This window comes from Elgaria multicarinata, chromosome 5 (genome assembly GCF_023053635.1).
Source record: "Elgaria multicarinata webbii isolate HBS135686 ecotype San Diego chromosome 5, rElgMul1.1.pri, whole genome shotgun sequence".
Lineage (NCBI taxonomy): Eukaryota > Metazoa > Chordata > Lepidosauria > Squamata > Anguidae > Elgaria > Elgaria multicarinata.
In genome coordinates, this window is record NC_086175.1 from 42,110,322 (window position 1) to 42,132,143 (window position 21,822).

The 21,822-nt window shown below is 39.6% G+C and overlaps 1 protein-coding gene across 1 annotated transcript in view; it reads right to left on the reverse strand.

Annotated features, from left to right (window-relative positions):
- Nucleotides 1-21,822, reverse strand: part of LOC134399439 (parapinopsin-like) — a 54,822-nt gene that overhangs the window by 26,939 nt on the left and 6,061 nt on the right. The window contains exons 2-3 of the mRNA XM_063127476.1: nucleotides 18,744-19,069; nucleotides 3,029-3,262 (exon numbers count right to left, since the gene is read on the reverse strand). Coding sequence (XP_062983546.1) covers nucleotides 3,029-3,262; nucleotides 18,744-19,069 — 560 coding nt within the window. The remainder of the gene's footprint in view (nucleotides 1-3,028; nucleotides 3,263-18,743; nucleotides 19,070-21,822) is intronic.

Sequence of the window (21,822 nt, forward strand, 5' to 3'; positions counted from 1 at the left end):
AATAAATTTTAAAATGACAAAGAGCCTTGTGGCACCTTAAAGACTAAAAAAATTATTATGGTATAAGCTTAATGCCTAAATCTTTTTGTCTCTGAGGTGCCACAAGACTCTGTGTTGTTTTTGCTGCAACAGACTAACACTGTTAACCTCTGGAGATATATTTGATTTACTTTTGCTTTATCAGTGATAGTTAACTGCTGCAGAGGTGATGTTTGGCTAGAAATACTTTTTTTTCAAGTGAGCATAAATTTGGAAGATAAAAAAGCACAAACTTCTAACGTGCATGTAACAAGTTAATGCAAGGTAAAATACAAGGGAAGTGTCAAGACAAGGTTGCATATAGGCTAATTTATGCACAGTTGCAAAGGAGCAGGGAAGAAATAATAGTAAGAGAAAAGAGGTACCTGGTAGCGCAATTCAGAACCATCAAAAATGGGCAAAATGGGCACCAATCTCTCTCCCTTGGCAATGTAATCCTCTTGCTTTTAAGTGTTGAGCTGACTCTTAAATATGCCTTTTTTCACTCTGGCTATCCACCACGACCCCAAGATCCCTTTTCTGGTCAGTAGTTTAATGCAACTGAAATCCATTAAGTGCTTTGAAGGGTCATAAGGAAGCTAATAGATTGACACAAGATGACACCCTCCAAGGGACTTCACTGACAACTTTGCCACCTTACCTGTTTAACAACAGGGCATGCTGGAGCGCCTAAATTTCTGAAGGCCCTATTTAAAAGCATGATCTGTGTACACACTCCATAAATAGTGAATTAGACTGAAGCCTTTTGCTCTAGGCTCTTCTGCTGCTCTGTGCTTCCGAACAATATCAGAATTAGATGAAAGAAAATTCTGAGCCAGGAATCACTGGCATATTATGGAGGCATCAACTCATGTCACACCTGACTTATCTTGAGCAGAGAGATCAACATGAGAGACCTCTGTGTTATTCTGTGAAACAAGCCTGGATCTCTGAACGTATCTCAAAGTCAGTGCAGACAGTAACTGCAAAGATGAATTTCACATTGTAGAATCCCCTGTGGTGTAAAAACAAGTGATTCAGAGAACCAACACAACATACATTACAAATCTGACTCAGAGTCTAACGCTTTTGTGATATCTTAATGTATTAGTGCAAGAAGCTACAATTTCAGCTTATGGGAGTTATTGCTCAGTCTGTAGGTCTGAAACTCAACAGGAAGAGGTTTCTGTTTACAAAGAAACTAAAATGCAAACTAGGCACTGGGTTCACACAACACGATAACCCACACTTAAGGGTTGAGTGTGGTTTGAGTGTGGTTTGTTGCTGAATCATGGATTATCATGTTCTGAACCCAGCCACACTAACAAACCATGGTTTGTTAACAACAAACAACCCATGAAGAGGACCCACAACATGATATTCCACATTTCAACAACAACCTATGGTTCAAGAAAACCCACAGTCAATTCACTCTCAACCCTGGAGAGTGGGTTATCATATTGTGTGAACCAATCACTGTCTATGTTTTCCCTTGGGTTCTTTAATGAAATTATTGCTGATGACCCTTTTCTCCCATCAAGGATCACAGATGACAGATCTATTCATAAGGGTAAGAGCATAGATGGTATCTTTGAAGACCGTTGTCTTTTTGAAGGGAGTTTTCACCTACCATTTAGAATTGATTTTAATGGGATTTACTTCTAATTAAGGAAGTTAGGGGAATGCAATCATAACATAAAGCTGCAATCCTAAGAACTTGCCATTTAAATCAATGGATATGATCTTGCCAAACCAGTTTCAACACCCATTGATTTAAGTCACCATATGATCCTTTTTTATTTTTTTAATCTCCAGCTTTGTTAATTATTTGAATTTGTAACAATTCAGCCACCACACATTGAAATATATGTAGCACATTAACTTCAGGACTCACAAAGACTGAAGCACACTGTCCCTATTTTAAAATACGCTAGAGACCCAACTTTCAGGCTTGGCTTTCTATTCTATGGTTCCAAAATTGTTAACTGCCATGCCAAATTTAATAGGTACCCCACCCTGCATGAACCCCTCACATCAATTCCAACAATCCTTCTTTACTGGGCCCAAGGGGATGTCCATTGAGAAGGGAAGGGAACAGTATACTTGAGCAGGCACCACTGCTTCTCCTAGACACAGTGACTAGAGTTGGACTAGATGCCATGACTCATCATGGGTTATTTAACCTTCTACAAACTGTGGTGCCAACAGGCACTGCATTGCATATCCAACCCCTGCTCAAGAGTTGTCATGTCATGCGAACCTGTGAGCATGAGTTATGGAAGGCTTAAAGAACCCTAAAGCAGACCATGGGTTATATTTAACCCTTGCATAACTCAAACTCACTGGGTTCGCATGACATGACAATCCCTTAGCAAAGATTGGATATTCTAAATATTTATTTAGTTATTAAATTTATATACCACCCCATAGCCAAAGCTCTCTGGGCAGTTTACAAAAGTTAAAACAGTGAACATTAAAAAGTATACAAAATTTTAAACCATCAAAAATATAAAAACAACAGTATAAAACAACAGTATCCATTTAAACAACAACAGTTCTGGCGTCCATTAAAAAACAAACAAACTTAGCATTTGTTGTTAAATGCTGTTAAATGCCTGTGAGAAGAGAAAAGTGTTGACCTGGCACCAGGCGAGCCTCATCGGGGAAAATGGCACCACACACATGTACTGTACCCTCCCTGATGGGCTGTTATGTCATGTGAACAGGGTCAAACTGAGATTGCAAACTTTATGTTAACCTGGATATGCTCCCACCTTTTTATCCCTCATTGCATCCATTAATCTAGGAAAACGTTAAAAAAAAAGGTTTTTTTATCTCCCTTCAAATAAATCCATCCATCCAGTTGTCTATTCTGAAGGAAACAAAGCACATTAGTCATCCAACGAAGGCATGTGATTCATTTGGGTGAAACTTTGTTGTGAAAGCATGTAAGTCATTTCCAGTTCATATAAAATAGTAGTGAACTGCTCATTTTAACTGTAGTTCTCACCTGCTTATTCATAAGGATATAGATGATTGGATTGCACACGGTACTGCTTTTCGCCAGGATGGATGGTATGACACTTGCTACTGGAGACACCAAGCCTGGCCTACCAAACGTTGCAAGGAGTGCTATAACTCCATAGGGCATCCAACAAATCAGGTAACAGATGATGGTTGTGATCACCATGAAGAGTACATGGAATTCTCTTTTACGGGCAGAAGTCTTCCGGATTTTCCCAACCTGGTAATAATTACATAACATCTTATTATTAAGAAATTAAAATGCTGTTGTTGTTGTTGTTTTAAAGAAAAGAACTCTATGTACTCAATTACAGTGTATGTAAATGGTCAGGTCACTGTTCTTTCAAATCAACTACTGCCTTCAGGGGCCATTTCTGGAAGGAAGTTGTCAATCCCTCAAAGAAAATATAAATAAAAAATGAAAAATCATCATGTTTCAAGTGCTACAATCAATGGCAGATATCCAGATTCGATTGGCACAGCAAATTTATATTTGTGGAGCTTCTGAGCAGGAAGACCTTTCACACTATATGCTGTTTTGCTCTTCATATTCAGTAGTACATTCTAAATATCTTGTTGCCCTTTTAGCCCACTTACAGTCAGGTTCGGTTTCAAAAACATTACACTGCATTCCAGCCAGTCAGCCAACTATGCTTTCTTTCAGGATTTCTGCTCTCTTGTGGTTCTGTTCTCTTCCCATTGGTGTATGTCAGTCCTTATCAGGCTGTTTTGAGGTTGTTGTCTTTTGCCCCCATCCGACCCCAGATTTATTTTCTGAAAGATTTTTTTCCCTGCTTCTTCAAACCTTGGTGTTCTCTTTGTTTTTCTATGGCTCTGTTTTGGCTACACAGCCACCAACACTTGGCCCTTGAGTGTGCGCTCATAATGGAACATACATGAAGCTGCCTTATCCTGAGTCAAACCATGGGTCCATCTAGCCAGTTGTGCTTGACGGACCCTAAGAACTAGGAGCAGGGAAGCAATGTGTCTACATCTTTGGCCTCAATTCAACAGTTGAGCCATTTGTCCATCTTCAAGAGTCAACGGTGAAGGTGGATGAGTTACGAGCAGCACAGCAGACTACTTTAGAACCAGAACTTGCAAGAGTTCATTGCTAAGGCACAATTCCCATTAGACCCAACCCCGCAATATTTAGTTTGCCTGAAGCAAAATAAAAACACATTTACCCCACAAATAAACTAGATGCATATATCCCTAGGGAGACACAAACTACCAGAATGTCCCAGAGCTGAGGATCCTGTCACAACACATACATCCAGCCTCAGAAAGGAACACTGAAGTTCTTTACAGGTCTGTCATTCCTGCAAGGGCTGGTTGCCAAGTGAGAGCATGCAAGGTACTTCACATTTAAACTGATGCAACTCTGTGGTGCTTCCTTCAATATCTGGCTTCAACTTTTCCCTCTAAGGGAACCAAAGGTTTCCAAGATGCATCTAAGCCTGTGCTTCTAGCAAAGCATCCCTAGATTCTTTTTGACAGATGAATGTACTACAAGTCTCCAAGGAGCATAAAATGAGTAACACAGAGAGTGTAGTTTTTGTTTTTAAGTCATCAGCATCCAGCTCAAGATAGCTTGTAAAATCTGCAACGGCAGATACTATTATAATAGCTTTAGAAAGTGTGAATTAAGTATTCCAGGCAAAATTATCACCAGCATGAGATGTCAATCATTAGCTTTCGCCCGTCTTAGATATTGAAACTTTCAAGCTATGCATAAGACAATATTTCCATTTTAAGCAAATGTGCTTATATTAACTGGCAAGGATCCACAAAAGCACATGGGACATTAGGATGCTAAGAAAGAGGGGGCCCAAAGGCAAGCCATCTTCAGCACATTTAAACATTAGCTCTACTATTGTCCCGCTCACATTGAGTTAGGAAATTCAAACAAATCTGTGTGCTTTTTATTCTGTGGGTATTTTTTTTTAATGGAAACATTCTTCTATTCCCTAAAATCTCCCTTTAAATTCTGCTAACAGGTGCAAGCAAATATAGTCTGTGCGTGGAGGGGGAACTTTACCAGCAGCTTACAACTTGGGTCAATGGAACATGGAACACAGACAGAAACACAAAGCCATAGGGGAGGGATTGTTTTGTCATTTCAGTGTACATGAAGCATTCATGCATTACCATCCATTCTGCTGTGTAGAACAGTACCAGTTAGCTATTCCCCACTCCTATACTAATAATATTTAGAGAAGGCAACCTCTCTTTGCACATCTCAAGATATAGAAGAAATGGATTTTGGGAGCACTGTTGAACATCCATGGTCTGAATGAATATTTCTGAGTGCACGGTTCTAATTCATGATAAATGAGAGATTTTTAACAGAACGTGTTTAAAACAATGTGTTTTCTGAACCAATGTGCTCTTTTGGAATGGCTAAATAAACAATTAAACTCTTGACCCAGTCACAAATTCTGGGTCGTTTATCACAAGACATAATGTAATTAGGTGTGGATAGTTGGGTCCAAAATACATCCATTATGAAGGTACCCACCTTTCAATTCCAGCTTTTGCCTTTAAAAGGAGGTTAACAAGGTTTATGTTCCTCTCCCACCCACCCCTCCACAATGAACTCAAGACAACCTACCAATGAACAGTGTGTGATCATGATTATGGTTTTGTGGTATCCCTAACTGAACTAGCCCTTTTGAATTCTGAATGAGAACTTGAGATGTTACCAAACTTTAGAATAGCTTACTCCAGAATACAAATATGCAAACTTGAAAAGCACAACAGATACAAAACAAAGCCATCCTTCTCCCCACCAGTCCTTCTCCGGCTATTGTAACTCAAGCCACATAAGAACTTTACCTCTGCCTTCCCCAGTATTCACTTGGATGCTATGAGCATGAAAATATCCCAGCATCTCAAGAAGCTGCCATAATGGCATTGCATCTTCCAATCTTCAGGGAGGGGAAAGGGGAAAGACAAGAGAGAAACAGAAATGGAAGAGAGTAGAAGTAGAACATGGTCTGTCAACTTAACCAAAAAAGAAAACATATTTCTAAAGCCTGTAAATTCCACCTGTCCAGTTGCCTGTTGGCTTGAATGTATGTGCATGTCATTTGCTTTGTGAATCAAGCTCTGTCACTCAGCGGCACAAATCCTCACCTCACAAATTCCTCCTGCTGATAAATAATGCTAACAAGTATGGATGGCTTCTGAATGCTTTAAATGAATGTCTATTATTCTAAAAGAATATATGGTGAGGGGTGAACTGGTCCTAATGCCAAAAATCATAATGTCCATCTTTTCTCCCTGTGATACCGCCTATAAAAAGCAGAGCTGGAAAATTCAAAGACTGCTTGGGGTAGCTCCTTGCTCCTTTGTATGAGATGCCATGTGCTTGTCTTCATCTTTGGAAATGGGTTATCTTGGGATCAAGTACATTATGGGGACTCTTTCGAGTCTTATTGCCTAACCAGAAATTGAAGGAAAATGCCTACAAAATCTTGCATTTTCTATTATTATGAGCTTTTGCCATTTTTAGAAGTTCTCCTTGCTTTTTTACTTCTAATGCCATGTGAACTCAGATTTCCTTAATTTCACTTTTATTTTTTAATTATAAGTTGAGACATTTCTCACCCAGTCCACCCACACATGTGCTTACAAGCCCCAAGCCCCAAATTACTCCTTTTTAATTTTATTTTATTGCTGCTGCAACATCCATTTGACAGTCGACAAACTATCAAATTTGTGAGACAAGTAACATGCCCAGAGCACTAAGTAGCCTTAAGGTAGCTTAACCTTCTCTAAAGAAGAGAAGGTTAAGTGGGGACATGAAAGCAGTTTTCAAGCATTTGAAGGGCTGCCATGCAGATGACAGAGCAGATTTGTTTTCAGTTGCTTCAGAGGGCAGGACAAGAACCAGTAGATGGAAACAGCAGGGAACCTGATTTGGGCTAAATATTTGGGGAAACTTTGTAACTGCATGAGCTGTGTACCAGATTGCACTGAGAAGTGGTGGGCAGCTCTTCTTCATTGGATGAATTTAAGCAGAGGCACGATGGCTGTTTCTCAGGAATACTGTATCTGCACCCTGCAGTCCAGATGCTACATTGAGCAGGGGGGTGGATAAGATAACTTCCAATACTTCTTACAACTCTATGATTCTGCCTGTGAACTAACCCCTGTTATGTCTAAGAGCATGTAGAGGTCAATCCTATGGCCCCTAGACAGCATCTGAGGAACAACTGGATGCTGGGTATTTCTCCACTGCTCTCCTGGGATGAGTAACTTCTTCTCATGCTATCCAACTAGCTTGCTTCCCAAACTTGAACAGATGTATCTGGGGCCTTAGCTAGACCTAAGGTTTATCCTGGGGTCATCCCTGCCTGCTCCTGGGATATCCTGTGTGTCATTTACATGAACAGGGATGACCCCAGGATGATCTTCGGATAAACCTTAGGTCTAGCTAGGGCCTGAGATTCACCAGATCAAGAAAGAATATTATGGCTTTAATTGATGGATCCCACTCAGCAACAGGTGCATGAGTCCAGCTGAGTGTACTCAGTATCAAGAATTAATTTATATGGGTTGTGTTAAACCCCTCTCAAGACAAATAACACAAAGTTGAACCACAATATATATACTGATTGCCCAAACAATTTTAGAGAATAACAAATCCATGCAATGATGAAACAAGCAAAACACATTAGTACATACAATGCAATTAAGATGATTAGAAGAGAATAATCTTAACAGCATAATAGAAATAGCGGCTAGCACATTTCTTAGAAAAATTAAAATTCTATTCCTCTCAAGCAACAATGCAGTCATCATTAAGATCGTATAGTTTCCTATCTGGCAAGCATGGTTTGCAGAGCTTAGGTAATCATGTTTGACAGGTTCCTCATTCTCCCAGGATCTCTCTGAGCAATCAGATCAAACCCTTGTTTTTATAACTCTTTTGCAGGTGATCTCAGCTTAAATTTTAGAGGTGGTCATACGACTATTCCTATTCCTATCAATGTAGCCAGGTTTGCCACTGACACCAGTAATACCTAGATGAAGGCATCCCTGCTAAGCTAAGCAGCTTTCTGGTTCCAGTACTTGACCAACCAACTTGTGGGAACCTTGCTCCATTTCCCTTATTTCCAAAAAATACATTCCATTACTCACAGTCATCTCAAAACACACAGAGAACTAATTATATCTGTTACTGATCATTTACAGTCAGCATACACAGATAATTAGGAATAAGCACTCCTATGAAATACAATGAATTCTTATCAACCATACACATTACATTCATACTCTGTGACACTCGGGTCACAGCAAAGATCTTGGGGAGGGGGGAACTGAGTGAGGAACTGATTTCACCAACATCCAGCTCCTCCCAACCACCACAGAAAACTCTGTAGAGGCTCCTCTCCTGAGGTTGGAGCTGCAACCTTATAAGAAAGGAAGGAAGGAAGGAAGGAAGGAAGGAAGGAAGGAAAGGGAGCAGAGGAAGCTTTATAAAACCATGGTCCCAATCCAAATTAAGGCCATGCAAACTTACTTTGGAGTAAATTATAAGAACGTTTGGTTTGGCCCTCTACCATGTGTATGTGTGAGTGTTGAGAAGTCACACACTGAAAAACAAGAGAAAAATTAAATGGTAAAAGAAAAAGTAAGGTAATTAAAATGATAAAATGAAGCTAATTTGGTTTATTGGTTTTTTAATTCAATTTCAAACCTCTACCCTACAATACCAACCTTTCTTCTGACTTTGAACAGAATGGCATTGGCAAATGGTTCACTGCCTCTCCCCTAATGAAGTACTCTGCTGGGCAGACCCAGAAGTATCTTGTAAATCACCCTATTAACTGTCCAACCCACCTTAAGTGAGTCCACCACAAACTTTGATTACCAAGAATGTTGATATTGTTGACAGGATATTATAAGTAATACATGATCTTGTAATAAATTGATAAGATTTCACTCTGGGAAAGATTCAACATCATTTCAATATAAAATCTATAATCTCTGGAAGCATTAAATAGGTGCTCTTCACTTTATGGATATTTAAATATATATATATAGTCATGTGCAAGTTGCAAACTACATGAACAAAAGCAGGTTCAGCCTGATTGCAGCAGATGCTAATGTCCAACAATCTCATCTTTGAAATGTTAAAGCACTATATGAATAACGTATGGCTCTACTGGGCAAATATTTAATCCGTGAAGACATCCAGGTAATAGCTTTTGTTCTGCCAGGAATCCTCTGGGAGTTAGCTCCTGGAATCCAATATATCATCTTCTAGCATTACTCATAGTCCTAATGTTAAAATTCTCATGCAAAGGCCAATCCTGATTGCTGAGATACTTAACACTTTACTAAGCTTGGACTCTTGGGTCTTCCACTGAGAAAAAGTTTTATTGAAATCAAGGAGATTTCAATCTCACTAAACTATAAAAATGGAGGGCTTATCCAGACAATCAATAAATATATCCCTAGTCCAGATTTTATCATTTGCATGATAGTCCTCCAACTTCCAATTCTAAAAACACAACACCATATCCAGCCAAGACATAATTTGGGAAGAGGGAGGAGAGTCCCTGCATAAGGAAGCTTAACTGTTGTTCACCAATTTTAAAAGGAAGAAGAGAAGGAGGACAAACACCATTGAACATTGGGAGCAAACAAATTTCAACAAATTAAACAAATCTCAAGGAAGCTAGCAAAATGTTCACCCAAATGGCAGAACATTACTGCACTGCAGGGCGCGAACCGTCCTTCTTGCTGCTCATCATTTTCTTTCTGCAGAGGCCAGTTGAGCATTTCCAAGTAAGCATCTGCTCCAGGCTGGGAAATTGCTAGATTCATTGCTAGATTCACTAGCCTGTATTAGATAGTGAATCTAGTACAGGCTAGTGAATTGCTAGATTCACTAGCCTGTACTAGTTCATGGGAGATGAAGACCATGAGGGTGGATAGAAGGAATCCAGAGCAACAAACCTGGAATTCCTTCAGCAGTATTCTGAAGCCAACTCACATTTCAAGTTCTAGCCCATCCACAAAAGAGGGCAGGGTTCCTGCAGCTTTGACTGTTGTGATGAAGAGGGAATTTCACCAGGTGCTGCACACAAATGACACCTGCTGAAATTCCCTTTTCTATACAAGTGTTAAAGATACAGGAGCCCTGTCCTCCTTTTCATATGGTCACCCTAATTATATATAAGTAGACTCTAACTAATATTTAATTTAGAATTATATATTTTTGTGTTTAGTCTTTTATATGTTACTAACTAATGTACCTGCCTAGTGACTGAATATGGTACTATAGGGCTTCAAATCCACTGATAGTAGGGAACGGGGAAGCAGGGATGTTCAAACCTGCCCAAATTCTCTGAACTTCACTTCAAAGCTCAGTTCCATTTGTTCTTGTTTTCATTTTGTGACCTCTTTTCAGTTCATTTCATTAGGATAAGTGCACATTTCGAATGGGAAAAGTGCTAATTCCTCTGTGCATTTTTCAAAAGTGTGCACTCCCCCCATTGATTAAAGCGTAAAAATGTGGGGGAGGGGGTTAAATGTGAATTTCAAAGAACACATTTCCCACAAAATGCAAGTTTTTCTAACACAGTTGTAAGTTTGGGGAAATATAAACATTTCTCCCTAAAATACGCTCCCATTCGCATTTGTGCTCAGGGTTGCAAATGGGGTAGATTTGGCTAATTTGCAAAATGAAACAAAATTCTCATACATCTCTAATACATTAAATTACATAAAATTAATTAATATGTTGGGTTTTTTAATAACCATGACGTGAACAACCCTAAGGTTCTCTAAGTATGCACACTAAGTCTCAAGGGGATGGAAGCTTCAGCGACTGGGCGGTATAAAAATGCAAATAATAATAATAATAATAATAATAATAATAATAATGATGATGTGTATAGTTTTCATGGTCTTAGCACTGTGGTCAAGACAGACAGATACACATTCTCTTTTATTATTACAGATATGTATATTTGTTTGACTGATTTATTTATAAAGTTAAGATAAAACTATATAAACAAACAGATTGTTAGATTAAAATTCTGTATCCAAATAATAATTAGGAACACAGGTTCACAATCTGTTTGAATGTTAGATCCAACAATTTAAAAGCAGCACATAAACATGGTCTGGCAACATTACTATTATTGGATGTACACCACGATGTTCAAGAGTTGCTTGTATCTGAACAGCCTACGTTAAATAGTCATGTTCCAAGAAATCTAACCGCCTGATCCTATGCATGTTTCAGAAGAAACAGCTGGGATAATATATTATACATTAATACACTATCCCAGAAGTAATTATTTTGGTTAATTTCTTGATCCTGATTTTCTTGGTAATCCTTACTCAGTACACAAATTAAAGCATGAAAGGAACTCAATATTTCTTGAGGAAAAGAATTGGAAAAGGAAATCTGCTTCAGTTTATTTTAGTTTAACGAAAGAAATGAATGAGCTTTATTAGCAAATACAGTAAGTTGGATGCAGACTCCCCAGGGCTCCTCCCATTGCAAAAGGAGTCAGGATGCAGCTTCCCAAACCCCTTTCTCCAAGGGGATCATCCAGTTCATGGAGTTCCACTCTGTGTAACTCTTGATTAAACCAGCAATGTGTGTGTATGTGTGTAAGATTAGAAAATGAACCAAGTATGTACAAGAGCCTTGCACAGAATCTGATTTATCAGTCCCTCCTCCCCTGGTTTTCTTACCCAATGGGTAGGAAACCCATGGCTCTCCAGATGCTATTAGACTAGAACTCTCATCAGTGGCCAGGGATTATAGGAACTGTACTCCATCTGGAGAGACATAGGTTCCCTACCTCTCGCCCACCCAATGAACCTTCCCCAATGAATGGCAACCAGTTCTCAAAAGGATAAAAAGTGCAGCAAATCCCGTTACTCAAATCCACCTCTCTTGCCCTAGCTGCCTTCATAAGAACCTGTTGCACTGAAGACAGATGATCATGAAGATGCTCCATTGTCCTGACTGCTTAAATATTGACCCAATTCAAATGTGATATAGTGGCAAGAAAATTGTTTGCTATGGGTCTGCTGGGTCAAGTTTCCATACTAGCTCCGCATCTGAATGATAGCCAAGGCTGATAGCACTGGAATTACCTCATGATCCAGACTGTAGAAGCTGTGTGGAGTCCTTCTTATTAATATTTACTTAATAATACTAGAGTCACAAAGACTCCAATATTCCAGACAGAATCAGAATAAAATTTTGACATTTACTGGTTTATCAAGCCTTTCTCTCCTAACTCCCCTTCCCAAGCAAGCTAAACATATACACGATTTATTTCCTAGTATAATTCAACTTCCTCTACTTCATCTTACTGAATGACCTTTCTCCCTCACAACAATGTTTACCAGATGTTATGGTCCTGAATTTCTCAGATTATTATAAACTATTTTCTATCCTTTTGAATTGTGTAATTGTTCAATTTATAAGAAATCAGCAATTAAAATTGTTAGTTATTTCTTTCTTTGCTTCTTTAGATATGACTCAAGTTTTAAAAAAATACCCTTGAACAACTGCCTTTCATATATTCTTTGAATGTATTATTGGTATTTATTTAGACTGAAATATGTTTATGACTTTCATGATACAATCTTTCAACAATGCCTTCAGCAGAAATTATTTAAATGCCAATAGCTAAATTTTTGAGGCGAACCTGTCAGTTACTTTTTAATGTACTGGGACACGGGTTACATAAATGTGCGGTTTAATATGTGTCTCTTTTGTGCTCTTAAAAATATAAAGTGATACAAGTAAAAATTCTCAAATATGTACCATGTGGGTGTGAATAAGATGTATAGTCCCATAACTGCTGGATTAAAATGTCACCAGATGTCTATCAGTTGATATTGTGCCGTGCCTTTTTTAAATGTCACTGGAAAAATTCCTGAGATAAACATGCAGTTTCTAGATTTATCTAACCTAGATTGCGTATGGACTAGATCAAACCAGTCCATACTCCAGGAAATAAAGCCAAACTGCTCACTTGAGGGAATGGTATTAAAGGCAAAACTGAAGTACTTTGGCCACATAATGAGAAGACAGGATACCCTGGAGAAGAGGCTGATTCTAGGGAAAGTGGAAGGCAAAAGGAAGAGGGGCCGACCAAGGGCAAGATGGATGGATGATATTCTGGAGGTGACAGACTTGACCTTGGGGGAGCTAGGGGTGGCAACGGCAGACAGAAAGCTCTGGCGTGGGCTGGTCCATGAAGTCATGAAGAGTCAGAAACGACTGAACGAATAAACAAGAACAAGATGGCGCTGCCCCATTTAAATTGCCTGGTACAATTATATCTGCTTTTTAATAATAAAAGAATGCAAAATAATAATAATAATAATAATAATAATAATAATAATAATAATAATAATAATAATAATAGAATGCAGTTCATGGTCTTTCAAATTATTCTGCCCTTTGGAATTAATCAATGTACACTTAAGCACTACCATTATCATTCTTTATTACAAATAATTGATTCAGATTATCATACGAAAATGTACGAACATTAAGATAAGCCCATTTTGAAATTTGTGTAGAAGTCCAGAAATTTGTGTAAAAGTCCAGAAAGTTTTAAATAAACACAGTTCACAAGTCCGTGGAATCCATGCAACTTGAGAAAAGTCAGTCTGCTGCAGAATCCACAGATTTGATTCACAGAAATCCGAACTCTTTTGAGTCCATTACAGATATCTCCAGCATCCCTAACTCCAACACTGATGAGGTTCATAAAAACATCTCTTACTAACTTTTACTTTTATGAATTTCCCAACCTTCCTTTAAATTTGAAAATGATGAAGATGTATTCGAAATACCCAGGTTCCATATTTGGTAGCCCCCTCAATTTAACATTGTGTTTTCTTATTCATAACCATCCTTGAGCTTAATGTCGCAATTCCATCATTCTGTATATGTTGGCCTATATATCTTCCATGAATTGCTTTTGTGTTTTTGGCTCCTCTGTCAATTTTTCACATTTTCCCTCTATAGCTCCTAGTTCAGACCCTGAGTATATCTACACCAGTCATTTATCCCGGGATCATCCCTGTACATTCAGATGACACACAGGGGATCCCGCGAGCAGGCAGTGACGATCCCTCCATTTTCCTGGGATAATCATTAGGTGTAGAAAGGGCCCCTCTCTCTTGTAATAAGGTTCCATACCCTTTAATTACTTCAGTTAGTGAATTAACTCTTGCCTTTATTGCTGGCACCTTCCCAAAGGTCCCCCTGCCCCAAATGATGATGATGATGATGATGGTGGTGGTGGTGATTAGTTTAGATTAGATTAGATTCTTTTTAACTTGGAGGCTGTCATGCTACAAAGGCCTTAGCTAGACCTACCGTTTAGCCTGCAACAGAGGAGGGAAGATCCCGCAATGTGTTTATCGCAAGATCTCTCCTCTATTTACATGTAACACGCGACAACTTCAGAAGGAGAGGTGTTGCGCCCGCCATTTTTTTAAATTAAGGGGGCAGAAGTGCACGAACACTCGTGTGTTAAAGGTAAGCTGTTTTTTAAAAAATTTAAAGTACTTTCCCCGCTCCCCCCACCCTACCCCCGATGGGCGCAGCACTCCTGAGGAGCGCTGTGCTCCGTGCGCGGCTCCTGGCTCTTTGCGAGGAATTGCACAGAGCTGGGTCAACCCGTGGCACCCAGCCACACGTTTCGCAGGCTCAGGCTCAGCCCAGGACCATGGAAAAACCGGGGCCAAAGGGAGGGCGAGATCCAGGGGCAAAGGAGGGATCATCCCTCCCTGATCCCTGGATCCCCTGTGCGTCATGTGGATGCACAGGGTTGATCCTGGGGATCACCCAGGGCAAAAGGCGCATCTAGCTATGGTCAAAGTGAAGTACCAGACTCTAAGACCATCTTTATTTCCATGAATATCTCTGGCCTTCAGAGGCATTCTCAGAAAAGAAAAATGATGGGTGGCTGCAGCATGCCTGGCAGCTGAGGGAAAAAAGTAAGAAGTAAAATGGGGGTAATAGGGAAAGTCCAGAGATCCTTTATAATCAACTCTGCTATTAGAGATACATCTCAATTATTAATTATTAGACTCCAGAAACTAATAAGATCCTAATATAGTAGTTTGTTTACCAGGACAGTTTATTATTCAGCTTGTGAAACAATCCTCAATACTGCTCTACAGTCACTTACCTGCTAATAAAGAAATGCATTACAACAAACAAATTAGGCACAAACATTAAGGCAATTAATACAAGAATAATCAAATCATGACTGATTCCATTCTTTATTCATCACAGCTTGGGACCTTCATATCTTAGGGTGACCATATTTTGGAAACCAAAAAGGAGGACAACATGGTCGCCCCCAAGGGGGCGTGTCCAGTATCAAGGGGGCATGCCCACCCAAACATAGCCTTGGTCACATGTCTGATTTTACAGTACACATTTAAGACAAATCTGTTCTACATAACATCTTAATGTTAAAATCACTGAAATAAAGAACAAGTGAGAGATTCAATGTATCTGAAATTAACTTCACTCACTCCTACTTTTGTAGGTTTTGCTGTACTTTGAAGCTTTTGCTATACTCTGTGTTACATTCTCCCCTTCCCTCAAATATCTTTTCTGACTGTATCTTCACTCATTGCAAGCTGCTGTTGTTGTTAACAGGGTTTGCTACTGGCCCCAGATCTGTTTCAAATTTGGTATGGCTAAAGCGCTACCTAAAAGCTATCATGGTGCCAACCTTCAGCTCTTTATCTTTAAAAATGACTGTTTAAAAAATAATAATTTTAAAACCTCATTTTAAAAAAAAATCCTAAAAAATCAATGGATGAACAGATCTGTTTCAAATTTGGTGTGGCCAAAGCTCTACCTAAACCCTTTCATGGTGCAAAGTTTCACCTCTTTATCTTTAAAAATGACAATTTAAAAAATAATAATTTTAAAACCTCAATTTTCAAAAAATTCCTAAAAAATCAATGGATGAACAGATCTGTATCAAATTTGGTATGACTAAAGCCCTTCCTAAGAGCTACCATTGTGCCAAGTTTCATGTCTTTATCTTAAAAAATGATGGCGTTATAAGCATTTTTGTTAATTCCCATTAGAGCTGCTCTTTGAAAAAACATTCGGATTTCCCCTCCCCCTCCTGGATTTGCCAACCAAAAACCCAGACAAATCCGGGCAAATCCAGTCATATGGTCACCCTATCATATCTTAAAGAACCCTTCTCCCCACATGAGCTCACCAGCAGCGTGGAATCCTATTAAGTGGGCACTGGTCAGGTTAGGACAGTAATGAGTAGAAGCAGGATCTTTATGGCCCTTGCTCAAAAACTCTGAAACCGTCTTGAAAAGTTAGGAAATCTCCATCCTTGACAGAGTTTCAGAAAGGTTACGTCTTTTCTTTTTCAGCAGGCCTTTTTGTGGTATATTCTATTATTATTAAGTTTTTTATGGCTTGTTTCATTTGTTTATTGTTTCATTTGTTTATATTTGTTGGTGTGTTCTTTTACAAACAGTTTGAGCTAATTTGGAAATTTTGTCTACACGTATTTTAAATGACATAAATGAGAGACATTTTCTGGAGCGAATCAGAAAATACAGGCAAGAGAAACTTGTGGCCCTTCGAATGTCGTTGTCTATAACTCCCATAAGCCCTGGCTAGCATAGCTAGTGGTGAGGCATGGTGGGAACTGTAGGTCAAAAAGTCTGGATAAGTAATTTACAAGATAAGTAAATTTAGCATCTGTACAAACTAATGCCTGAAATCTAACAATATCTGTCTGCCGGCTGAACAGACAGTACTTATGGAACAGATTCCCCTTTCCCAATACAGCTCCCTGTGCACCTGCAAATATGCTCCAGAGGGTTGGGGGACTCTCCGGAGCAGATTGGGGAGAGTGCAGGGTGCTGCAAGGAAGTCCTGTTTTGTGAGTAGAAATGTTGGATGTCACCCAATGATTTTTTTTAAAAAAAGATACCATTTTCATCATCTGAAGTGTTTTTAAAAAAGTATTAAACATGTATTTTATCAGTGTTAGATGACTAATAAGTCCATGATGTACTGTACTAAAGAGTAAGTAAAAGCCTATTAAATCTTAAACAGAGAACATTAAAGCAATCTTCACTGACAGCAGCTAAAAAGAAATATGCATGCCAGTTTCAGAATTAAATATCCCTCTTCTGTTATGATAATCATTCCACTTCAATTAGTTTATAGTAGGGCTGTGCTCCACTTTGCTTTGGTTTGTAGAAGTGGTAGTGGAGCGGCCTGACTCGCCTCCGACAAAGGCGGAGATGAATTGGGTCGGGAGGGCTGCGGATCGAGGCTTACCTGGCTCCGCTGCCGCTGCCTGTCCAAGTGGCTGTGGTCTTCTCTTCCGGCTTGAAGCCAGGGCCTCAATTGAAGCCTGCGACGGAGCCAGGTAAGGGGGGATTTTTGCTTACCTGTCTCCACCGCCGCAGTCTGTGTGGTGACAGCAGCGGAGCCAGGTAAGGGGGGAGGGAGGCTTACCTGTGTCCATCGTGGGCTCAATTGAGGCAAGGGGGAAAGGGGGGCAGGGAGGCTTATTCAGAAAGGGGGCAGGGGGCTTATTTTGCAAAACCCATTTTGCCCCCCTTCCCCACTTACTTGCCTCTGCCGTCCACCGCGAAGGCAAATAAGTGGGGAAGGGGGGGGCAAAATCTCGATCTGCCCTTCCGGATCTCACTCTGCGGAGCAGAGCGGGGGACGGGCAGATCGAGCCAAAGCAGTTCAGGCCCGATCCAGAAGTTCCGGACCAGGCCACGAAGCAGTTTGGGGGGTCCATGCACAGCCCTAGTTTATAGACACATACTGGTATAATTATAGTGGCAGCCTTCATCAAATGCAATGTCACTCTTTCTGTAATGTACACTAGAAACTTCGGCTATACCTGATAAAGTGTAATGGTATGAAGGAACTATTACTATAGCGTTCAAACTTAGTTGCTATTGATAAGGAAAAGAAAAAACAATGACACTGTTCAATCCCAGCATTTGTTTAAAACAGCAACAAACTCATTCAGCTCTCAAAACAATACCAATTCTGCAAATTTATGAAAGTGCCAAATGGTCAATTTCTCTCTATGGGCTGTATCAGGGTGACAGGATATTACACCATGTCAAGCAGTGTTTCTTCTTAGAAAGTAGATATATTCATTAAAAATATACAGCTTGGTCCCTGCATATTTACTCAGAAAAAGTAAACCCAGACAATGGTCTGTGCTGCCAACTAAGCTGGTCTGGCCCTGGATGCTTCCAAGATTGGACACTGCCAGAAAACAATATGGTAAATACACTGATCTTTGTAGTCCAACATCTGGAGGGCCATGAAATATGTAGAGTGGGACTTACTCTCAAGTAAGTAGTGCACAGGATTAAGACCTTAGAACTGCATTCCCCAACCTGATGCCACCAGGTATTTTGGACTACAGTACCCAGCTTTACTGAGCTTTGGCTATGCTGTCTGGGGCTGATGGTAATTGAAGTCTACAACATTTGGAGGGTACCAGTTGGGGAAGGCTGCCTTAGAATGAAAAGAGAGAAACCTATCCTCTTTGAAAGCCTACCACAATTCAATTTAAATATATGCATAACAGGGGACAAAGATTTAAAACACAATATTTCCCAGTGATAGCATAAATAGCTGATTTAGCTCATGGTACACTTACCTGTTTGACAGCATAAAAGAGGCGGGCATAGCAGTAGATCATGATCATTACAGGGATGACTAAGCAGAATATGAAGAGACAGATGATATAGGACACCGACTCTGGTGATTCAGAAGTCCATCGGACCGAACAGCTGGTACCTGCCCCCTCAAGCCCATAGCTGCTCCAGCCAATGAGAGGGGGGACTGTCCAAATGAGAGAATAGAGCCAGGAGCCTCCAACTCCTAGCAGTGCCTTCTGGTAGTCAGAGCCACGTTTATTTGTAAGGGTGAGGGTGCTGTAACGTTCATAAGACAGGATGGCCAGCGAGTTCAGGGACACAATACCTGCAACAAGCAAAAAAACCCAACCAAACAATTTGAGAGTCGGTCTGTGTTATTTCACATAACAAAAGAATTGAAGGGCACAAAGCAAAATACCATTTTCTGCATGATTAGAATGTCAAGGAAAATGCTATTTGTCAATCTCTCCTTTGAAATCTCTGCCGGAACCAAATAGTGTATTTTTCATTTATTATTTTGAGAGAACTGCTTCTAACGTTCTAAGCAATCTGAGAAAAATTCTCATTCAAAGCAAATCCTCAGAACTCATAGGATCTATCTCAATGGAAATGCATTCCTTTTGGGGACAGGGAAGAGAGTTGCATTTTAATTAAGTCATGTTAAGTTATGATAACTGCTTGAAAATAATTATCTATTCTTTCATCATGACCAAGGACAAAATCCCTTATAAATTATTAACAGAAAGAGAAACCTGTATTCCACCCATATCATACCAGTGCTTAGTAGGGGTATAGTGGGAAAATTGGAAGTGTCCATGAATATTATGGCATTTCCTCATAGCCACATCCCAAGAAGAGTCCAAAAATGTAGGCAGTTGTGTTGATCCATATTAATAAACCAGTTGTAGCAATTTTATCCCCACCAGGAAGGTTTTTTTTGTAAAGCTAAAAGGTTGTAATTGCACAATGAAGACCATGCCCCCTGCATAAAGTCATGTCTTTCACCAGCCAATGCATAATTAGATACATAAGGCTCCCTCCCCAAGGACATATATATATAATTTATTTATTTATTGCATTTCTATACTGTGCCCAATAGCTAAAGCTCTGTGGGCGGTTCATAAAAATTAAAACCATAAAGTATAAAACTTAAACCACAAAATAAAAACACAATATAAAAGTACAATATAAAAGTATAACCAGAATAAAACCAGAATAAAACTGAGCAGCACTGCAGAGATTTAAAAACCCGATTTAAAACAGCAAAGTTAAAAGACTAAGGGCTCATCTACACCAAGCAGGAGATTCCACTATGAAAGCGGTATACAAAAGACAGAATCCACACTACTGCTTTATTGCAGTATTGAAGTGCACTGACAACTGTTGGGGCCCATTGACACATACCATATTTATTTATTTATTTATTTATTACATTTATATCACGACTTTTTTCCTCCAAGGAACCCAAGGTGGCGCTTTCATACCACTTTCATAGTGTTATATCCTGCTTGGTGTAGATGTGTCAATGGGCCCCAATAGTTGTCAGTGAACTTCAGTACCACTATAAAGCAGTAGTGTAGATCCTGCGGTGCAAGTCAATACCACTATAAAGCAGTATTGTGGCTCCTATCTTTTATATACTGTTTTCATACCACTTTCATAGTGTTATATCCTGCTTGGTGTAGATGAGCTCTAAGATGGTAAAATGTTAAAATACTCAGAAAATAAAAAGGTCTTCACCTGGCATCAAAAAGAGTATAACATAGGTGCCAGGCGAACCTCTCCAGGTAGCTCATTCCACAGCCGGGATGCCACATGAATGTGTAGGAGGCAGGGCTAGCTAGTCCGTTCTCATGTACTGAATTACTGAAGAGGGCTACAGTATACTAGGAAACTAATGATCAATCCACTAAATTCAAAAGAATCTTTATTGTATTAGAATAGGTGCACAAATAGCAATTTTAGCATTTCTACTCAACTGATAAATAAATAAAAATAAATAAATAAAAATCTGTGGTACATGGTGAAAAGATTTTTTTTTAAGGCAGCCAGACAAAAAGTACTTAGTAGCTAGCAGCGTTTGCTATGGATTATTTAAGTATGTATCTGTGGTGTTTGTGAATCAATAAAACCTCATTCATTGATTCACAAACCATTTAATGGTGCTCCAGTTTCAAAGACATTTCCATCCCACCTCCAATTTGTCCCATTTGATATTTATGAAAATACTAATGTAAACAAGCGAAACTAATCCTCTGTGGAAGGGAAAAACAAATTTAAAAAAGCATTTTTCAAAAATGTAAGCTAGTGAATTAAGAGCCTAGCCTTTTTAGAGAGAAAGGTTATGGTCCTCCTCATTCAATGATGAGTCCATGCAGGAGCTAGAGTTGCATGATGAATTCTTTCTAGAAAAGTAACAATGCTACTTAGTGTTCAAAGTGCTTCACATGCATTATCTAGCTGTCATCCTTACAACAACCTTGTAGAGAATGTCAGAATTATCATCCTTTATAGGGGGAGGGGGGCTTGAAGCTGAGAAAGAGTGGTACATAGGAAACTGCCCTATACTGAGGCCAGACCACTAGTCCATCTTGTGGGTATTGTTAACACAGACTGGCAGCAGAGGCTGTCCAGGGTTTCAGGCAGGTATTTTTCAAGTCCTACCTGGAAATACCGGGGATTGAATCTGGCACCATCTGCATGCAAAGCATGTGCTCTACCAACTGGTCTAGACCCTCACAGTAGCTTGTCTAAGGGCATGTCTACACCAGGGGAGGGGACGGGAAGGATCCCACGATATGCTGATTGCGAGATCCTCCCCCTCAGTCCACATGGCCCGTGCAACGTCCTGGCGGCTATCTTTTTTCCCTGACATGCTCACTTGTGCACCAGCAAAAATTAAAAGGTAAAAAAGGCCGGATCCCGCTCTTCTTCCCACCCTCGATGGGCACAGAGAGCCTGAAGAGCTCCGTACCCGGTTCCCGGCTCCTCATGTTTATTCACTGGATCACACTTTATTTCCTTTAGTCTTCTACTCAATGCATACTTTCTCTAGGATGGTCTTTGAGTAATGCTGTC